The sequence below is a fragment of the Myotis davidii genome, unplaced genomic scaffold, assembly GCF_000327345.1.
Source record: "Myotis davidii unplaced genomic scaffold, ASM32734v1 scaffold196, whole genome shotgun sequence".
Taxonomy (NCBI): Eukaryota; Metazoa; Chordata; class Mammalia; order Chiroptera; family Vespertilionidae; genus Myotis; species Myotis davidii.
The window spans coordinates 1,415,044-1,423,328 of NW_006288258.1; the positions used below are offsets into that span (position 1 = coordinate 1,415,044).

General features: G+C 39.6%; 1 protein-coding gene across 5 annotated transcripts in view; it reads left to right on the forward strand.

The window, feature by feature from the left end:
* SASH1 (SAM and SH3 domain containing 1) overlaps nucleotides 1-8,285 on the forward strand; it is a 217,175-nt gene that overhangs the window by 152,496 nt on the left and 56,394 nt on the right. For all 5 annotated transcript variants that reach the window (XM_006760153.2, XM_015561618.1, XM_015561617.1 and 2 more), the window contains one exon: nucleotides 4,501-4,602. In XM_006760153.2, the coding sequence (XP_006760216.1) occupies nucleotides 4,501-4,602 (102 nt within the window). The remainder of the gene's footprint in view (nucleotides 1-4,500; nucleotides 4,603-8,285) is intronic.

The window sequence follows — 8,285 nt, forward strand, 5'->3', positions numbered from 1 at the left end:
GATCTCGTTGATAGGTATTTTCGTACTGTGAATTATATAGCCATGATTCATACCCCTGAAAACTGAGTTTTTAGGAAACACCACTATAAACTTCATAAGCATTTGAAGAGAATGAAGTGTATGAAATAACTCACAGTGTACTTTTTTGAGTGTGTAATTTAAAAAGGTAGCAACTTCACTTATGTTTTTTATATTTTATTAACTGAATGACTGAATAGTTTAATAAAATCTAGTGGCATTTCATACATTTTATAATAGTTTTATGATGGATACTCAATATAGGTGCTTTAAAGAAATCAAGCTCAAAAATAAAAGTCAATTTCATTAATTAAAAAAAAAATGTTTAGGGGGAATCTAGGTAATTGGTGTACTGACACAATTTCCGGGTGCTAATTTTAAGAGCACACGTAGCTCTTTGCAAGTAAATTTATGGTATTCAAATCTTGGGCTAGTTCCAGAAGCCCATGAGATATTTGGAAACCACAGTTTATTCACTTACCTGGGTAGTTTTGTGGTGTGTGAGTGAGGATGGGAAAGTGTGGCATAAACTTACTTTAAAGCTTTGGATGAAAGAGAACATGATTATTTTGGTGTGATGGTCCCAGCAATGACTGAGCTAGGTTGTAGAGAAATATGTTTGTTGACATTTAAATGGGAGAATTGTCTGTAGGAAATAAGAGATCTGTAACCATGATTTAATAATCATATTTTCTAAAAAACAATATAATACTAAAGATTGCTCATGTGATTTGATCTAGTGACTAAATATTACATAGTTATTTACCCGATATATGTGTCTGATAAATATGTGTCCACAAGGTCACATATGTGTGAGAGTTGAAAATAAAGTCCTTAAGATATATATATTTTTTAAATATACTTTATTTTTACAGAGAGGAAGAGAGAGGGATAGAGAGTTAGAAACATCTATGAGAGAAAAGCATCGATCAGCTGCCTCCTGCACACCCCCTACTGGGGATGTGCCTGCAACCAAGGTACATGCCCTTGACCGGAATCGAACCTGGGACTCTTCAGTCCCCAGGCTGACACTCTATCCAGTGAGCCAAACCGGCGAGGGCAAGATATATATATTTTAAAAGAGTCCTTGAGTTCTGCTAGTATTGCACAGTGGTTAAGTGTTAACCCACGAACCAGGAAGTCACAGTTCAATTCCTGGTCAGGGCACATACCCTGAGTTGCTGGCTCAATCCCCAGTAGGGGGCATGCAGGAGGCAGCCTATCAATGATTCTCTCTCATCATTGATGTTTCTCTCTCTCCCCCTCTCCCCTCCTCTCTCTGAAATCAACAAAAACATATTTAGGAAAAAAAAGTTCTTAATGTTTGTTACTGACTTGACTGATGTTTTGGCATTGTGAACTTTTCTTAATGCCAGTGTCTTACATCAGCTTCCTAGAATCAGAGCCTGAATTGAGGATTCTTATGTACATGATTTATTGAGAAACTTCTAAGTGCTGAGAGAGGGAAGCAGAGAAAGAAGCTAGACAGAGATGGGATTTCAGGGGAAGTCTAGCCTCAGCCTGATCCCTTAGGGAGTGGGGAGCCCTGGAAGGTGAATTACATTATAGATCTTGTCCTGCCGGAGAAAAAGAGGTCACACACTGATGGGGGAGCAGGGAGCAGGGAGCAATCAGCCATCAGCAGTCTTCTAGGCATCTCTGGGGAAACAGCTCCTCGTGGGGAGACAGCCACGCACAGAGAATGCCCCAGATAGGGGATAGGTGAATAGTTTTGTAAAAGGAGTCTGGGCATCTGGTATACCAGAGAACCACTTGATGAACTGGGAACCTGTATATGTTTTTGAGTTATTTCCTTGCAGCAGCTATTGGAGCATCAGTCACAGTGATTTTGACAATTAGAGAGGCTTATGGAGAGCAACAAAGTGTTTGAAGTTTCCTTTTAATAGATCCCAGGGGGTGAAATCGGAAAGGATTTATCTCAGAGAAGAAGCAGAAAAGAGTTTAATCACTTTTCTCAAGTATATGAGGGATTATTAAACAGTACATCTTCAGGATGCACTGAAGAGTGTTTTATTTTGCTTTATCTCAACTGAGGACAGAATAAAAGGAAATGAATTAAAATTGCAGCTGGAGGGGATTTGGAGGAGATATAATACAAATGTTCTTCCAATAAGCACTCTTAGAAATGGGAACATTTTAGAATATCTCTCCCTACAGGTCTTTAAGACAGAATAAGCATTACTCTACTAACAATGGCCATTCCCTCTAAGAATTGTGTCATAGATTTCAAGTATAAGAAAACTATAAGACTAGGAAAAATAAGATGTAAGAGAGTATTTCTTCCTCAGACACACACACACACACTTTAAAATGTCATTATTTAAAAAATTCTTGGAATTAAACTAACAACTTATAAATTTTATTATATATATTTATATATATTCTCAATTGAAATGATCAATTGTTTTTTCTTCATGAAATTATATTTAAGTCAACACTTCTTAAGGAGCAAAGTGGAATATAAAAATATAATTATAAATAAAACCAGGTGGGGTTTTTTTCCTATAAAATGTACTTTAAAATTTTTAGAGATTGTATTTTGTAACAGGATCACTAATAAAACACGTAGCCTGTTGAAATTAGGATAACTATAAAAATAAGTGGCCAAATTGGAATCTATATTAGAAGAAATACAGGTACTCTTAGGCCCCAAAGTAAATGATGGAAATGAACAGATAGCAGAATAAAAATATTAATTCTGTTTATGATTGACTAATTAGGAATTTGTCTTGTTTTTAAAGATTAAGTTTATTTAGTGGCTTCTAGGAGTCTAGGCTAAGGCTGAGTATAAAAGTAGAGCATAAGCCCTGGCCAGTGTGTTCAGTGGTTAGAGCGACAGCCATGCACTGAAGGGTCACTGGTTCGATTCCTGTCAGGGGCATGTACCCGGGTTGTGGGTTTGCTCCCCACCCAGGGTTGAGGCATGTGTGGAAGGGAACCAATTGATGTGTCTCTCTCACATCGAAGTGTTTCTCTCTGTCTCTCTCTCTCCCTCCCTCCCTCCCTCCCTTCCTTCTACTCTCTCTGAAAAGGAATGGAAAAGATACCCTCTGGTGAGGATTACAAAAAAAAGTAGAACACAGACTTGGAGTAAATAAGTAACCCAGGTTGCTCAGGTGGCTGCTATCCGATAATACAGTGAGAAATCAACATTGCAGAAACCAGTATATCAAGCATTCTGGTACATAATGTAAACATTCTACAAAGATTAGAACAATACTAATGCAATGCCCTAAAGTACTAGAAAGATTAAAATGAGATTACTGCCCCTAATAGCAAAAGTGTAAATACCTGGAGTCAGTGTGAGCTCTCCTTTATCAGAGACCAAGGCTATGGTAATGTGTCTCTTGCACAGGAGCAGTGTGCTAAGAGCTTCCCTGTCTTCTTAATTCTGGTAGAGTTCCTGGGAGATGGACTCACTGTCATGCCCATTTTCCTGATGGAAGAACTGAGGCACAACTCTCAAGAGCTAAGCTCTTGCTCTTTAATCAATACTGTCTGCCTCCGCCTGGTCTAGCTCCTGTCACATGTGCCCACATAAAGAATTTCATAGCAGAGGTGATGCTTTGGAAATCAGCTGGAGGGACATTGTCAGTTTGGTGGCTTTGCCATGTCCACGGAGCCCCAGTGGTTGAGGGTAGTGTGTCACCGTCTCCTGGGCTGTCAGGTCAGATGTTTCCATTGTTTGGTGGCTTTATTCATGGAATAAGATTTGATCAGTGCCTTAAATTCATACATAAAAAGTGCTTTATAGTAAAATTTTAGTCCATGACGGTTTCATTGTAGCATGTAGCAGAGTTAAATTTCTGTGTGTTTTATGAAAACGCACCTGGAACTTTTCACATTTGCCAATTTTCTATAATATTTCACTTGCCTTTTTGTGTTTTTAAAAAAGTAGTTTCTAAACGCCAACTCTCAATGTCTCTGCACATATTCTAGATCCGTTGTTCTTTTCCTGTCACCCACAAGGGTTCCCAATAAATCCCATTGTATTTATTAGGTGTTAACAATGAACTGGTCACTTAAACAATCTAAAACAAGAAGAACAAATGATCTTAAAATATCAGTTTCAGGCTTTCACTGCTTTGTTCAAATGTTCATAGTCTACTGTATCGTGTCTTCTACAAAGAGAGGTAATTCAGAGGCCGAACAGCAAACAAATTTTGCTATAAAATTTATATTGAACTGTGAGAGATGAGTTTTGATTTCAGAGGGAGGAAATCGAGGTTCTTTTTGGAAGACAGAATACAAAGAGTCAGTGTGGCTGTTGCTTTAAGTCAGATGAAAAGCCACAGGGCAGGGCGTGGGTCTTCGTTTTGGTTTTGTGAACCTGGCCTTTGGCTGGCTGGCACTTTGTCACCTATAGTGGCAGGAGGAAGGTGCCACAGTGTTCTCCCTGCTGCTTGGTAGACAGTGTCTGCAATTATTTCCATTTCAATCTCCTTTTTCCTCTCATGGCAGCTCAAGGAGTACGAGGCCCAGCACCGGCAGTCAACTGCCTTGGACCCCGCCGACTGGCCGGAAGGCTCTTACCCCACATTCGATGGCTCATCAAACTGCAATGTAAGTTTGCTTTGTCTCTGAGCATCCTGACCAGTTCTAGTGAAAAGGGACGGCCTGTGCATTTCAGCCTTGCAATGACTTCCTGCAGTTAACTCTCACCGGGACCTGAAAAGGAGCAGGTCTTCCTACATGTTAACCTAGTGTTCTTTACCCAGTAGAAACTCATTTAGTCAGAATTGGACTACTTCTGCTGTTTTTCTTTTCTAATTGTAGTAACGTACACATAACTTAGAATTTACCATTATGCGCATTTTTAAGTGTTTGTTTCAGTAGCATTACGTGTATTCATGTTGCTGGGCAACCAGCACCACGGTCCACTTCCAGAGCTTGCTCATCATCTAAAATAGAAATCCCATAACCATTAAATAATTACTTCCTCTCCTCCTCTCCCCACAGCCCCTGGGAAGCGCCATTCCACTTTCAGTCTCTGAATGTAACTATTCTAGGTACCTCATATAAGTGAAATTATAATATATTTGACCTTTTGGGTCTGGTTTATTTCACTTAGCACAATGTTTGCAAGGTTCATTTATGCTGCAGCATATACTTCATTCCTTTTGGTGGATGATTAAGTGGAATACTGATTCTGCTGTACATAAAAACTGCATTTTGGTTATCCATTCATCTGTTGATAGACACTTGGAGGTTTCCACTTTTTTGCTGTTATGAAAAATGCTGCTCTGATCATTGGTATGCAAGTATCTGTTTGAATCTGCTGTCAGTTCCGTTGGGTATATACCTAGGATTGGAATTTCTGAATCAGAAGGTAGTTCTGTGTTTAACTCTTTTGAGGAAACTCCATACTATTTTCCATAGGACTAGGCCATTTTACATTCCTGGCAGTAATGTGTGAAAGTTATAATTTATCTACTCCCTTCCCCTATTTTTGGATAATAGTCATCCAATGGATGTGAACTAGTATCTCATTGTCATTTGATTTTCATTTCCCTAATGACTAAGATGTTAATTATTGTTTTATGTGTTTATTGGCCATTTCTATATCCTTGGAGGAATGTCTATTCAAGTTCTTTGTCCATTCTTGAATTGGGTTTTATTTTGTTGTTGGTTATTAAGTTGTGGCAGTTCTTTATATATTCTGGGTGTTAAGCTCTTATTGGATACACGATTTGTAAATATTTACTTCATTCTATAAGTTGCCTTTTCATAGTCTAATTTATATTTTTCTTTTGTTGCCTATACTTTAGTATCATATCCAAGAAATCATTGCCAAGTTTAAGGTCGTGAAGGCTTTCTCCTATATTTTCATTTAAGAGTTTTATAGTTTTAGCTCTTGAAGTTTAGTTCTTTGACCCATATTCGGTTAATGTTTCCTTATGATGTGACATATGGGTCCAGCTTCATCCTATTGCAGGTCGGTATTCAGTTTTCCTGAACCATTTTTTATTTTAATTTTTTATTGATTTCAGGGAGGAAGGGAGAAGTAGAGAGAGAAACATCAATGAGAGAATCATTGATCCGCTGCCTCCTGCATGCCCCCTACTGGGGATTGAGCCCGCAACTCAGGCATGTGCCCTGACTGGGAACGGAACCATGACCTTCTGGTTTATAGGTGGACGCTCAACCACTGAGCCACACTGACCGGGCCTGAGCCCTTTTTTAAAAAAGACTCTCCTTTCCCCCATTAAATGGTCTTGGTACCCTTTTTTCTTTTTTTAATATTTTTATTGATTTTAGAGAGGGAGGGAGAGGGCGAGAGAGAGATAGAACCATCAATGATGAGAGAGAATCATTGCTTGGCTGCCTCCTGCACAACCCCCACTGGGGATCGAGCCCACAACTCAGGCATGTGCCTTTGACCGGAATCAAACCTGGGACTCTTCAGTCGGCAGGCTGGCACCCTAGCCCAGTGGTCGGCAAACTCATTAGTCAACAGAGCCAAATATCAACAGTACAATGATTGAAATTTCTTTTGAGAGCCAAATTTTTTAAACTTAAACTATATAGATAGGTACATTGTTATTAACTTAATTAGGGTACTCCTAAGGCTTAGGAGGAGCCACACTCAAGGGGCCAAAGAGCCGCATGTGGCTCGCGAGCTGCAGTTTGCTGACCACGGCCCTAGCCACTGAGCCAAATCAGCTAGGGCGAGAATTTTACTTTTCATTTTCCATTTTTGTGGATTATTATTCATGATGTTTTAATGTGACCAAAGCAGTGCTTCTTAAACTACAAGTTCCACAGGGATTTTAGGAATTAAAATTCCAGTGTTTCAAGTCTGCATTTCATGGTGCCATCATCAAACTGGCAAGTCTTCTGTTATGGACTAGTTTTGTTTGTTAGGGCATCTGTTTCTTAATATCTGGAAGCAACTCTACCTTCACATAGTCAGCCTCTTTCTTCTGTCTATGCTCCACATAGCCCGTTGTATTTCTAAAACATACCTTTTTCCTTGCAAGCCTGTGTTTTTAAAAAGCCTGATTGTTTCCTGGTTCTATCCTATACATTCCAAAGTTTTTGGATGTGATGGTGCTTTAAATCAATGTCTCCACTCTCGCCTATCACCTCCTCTCCCAGTAGTCTCCACTCCAGCACATTGGACCCTGCATGCGTTACTGAGTGCAGCTTGTATTTTCAAGCTCTCTGTTTTCGTTCAGGCAATTTCCTCGGCCTAAAATGTATTCCTTCAAATTGCAGGTGATAATTTATGCATCCTGCAAAGTGAAGCCAAACTGCCTATGAAACTTCTTTTAACCTCCTCATGTAGAATTGATTGCCTCCTATTCTGTGCGTTTGCAAAACCAGCTTTACATGAAGCCTAAAGTTATACTAGGGTACTAGAATTCTTTGTTACATATTCCTAACCCCTCGGACATTGTGAGCCCCTTGAGCAAGAAAGGCATGCGGTGTTACTATGTCTCTAGTGAGTGCCTAGCTTCGTGTCCAGCACATGTTGTGTGTTTGAAAAATGTTTAGGGAACAGAGTTGTATTTGAATGTTTTTGCTTCCTGGCTGTTTCGGAGCATGTTTTATGTTTTGCAACTACACACTCAGTCTTTGCCTTTGTTTGCAACTAAGCAACAAATGATGGCTTATCAGAAGTAAATAGAACCGCCCTGCTACCTTCTTTTCCACGATTTCTAGAATCCAGCACCAGATTTCCATTGCAGCTAAGAAAAATCCCCAAAAGATTATTAATTTGGAAGCCTTGCCTGGGTTGCTCTCGTGTGAAGGAGACTGAGACATTGCCATTTATGATAATAAATGTGTTATGCGCTGGCCAGCAGCATGTCCTGGGACTATGAGGTAATCAAAAGAGCCATGGCGGTGGTCTGCAGTGTGCCTTTTCGGGTCTCTTATCCCCAACTTCTAAATCTAACATACTATAGATGTAATTCATGAACCTAAGGGATCATGAAGAATAAACACAGTAACTCATGGTGATGTGAGTCAAACCCAACTCAGGGAAGAACACAAAGACCCGGTTGTCCACAGTAGGTCCTTTAGTGAGACTCACTGTGCACTGTCCTGATTAATAGCATCTGAGTCAAGAGAGGGGGAGAAGACTGTCCATTCAGAGAACCAGGACTGTTTTAACACCCCACACACTGAGACGGCACGGCGAGAGGCTTGGCTCATTTAGAAAACAGTTAATATAACTTGAGTGCTCTAGCTTTGAGTGAGGTGCTAAGAAAGCATTCTTTCAAATATATATATATAATATA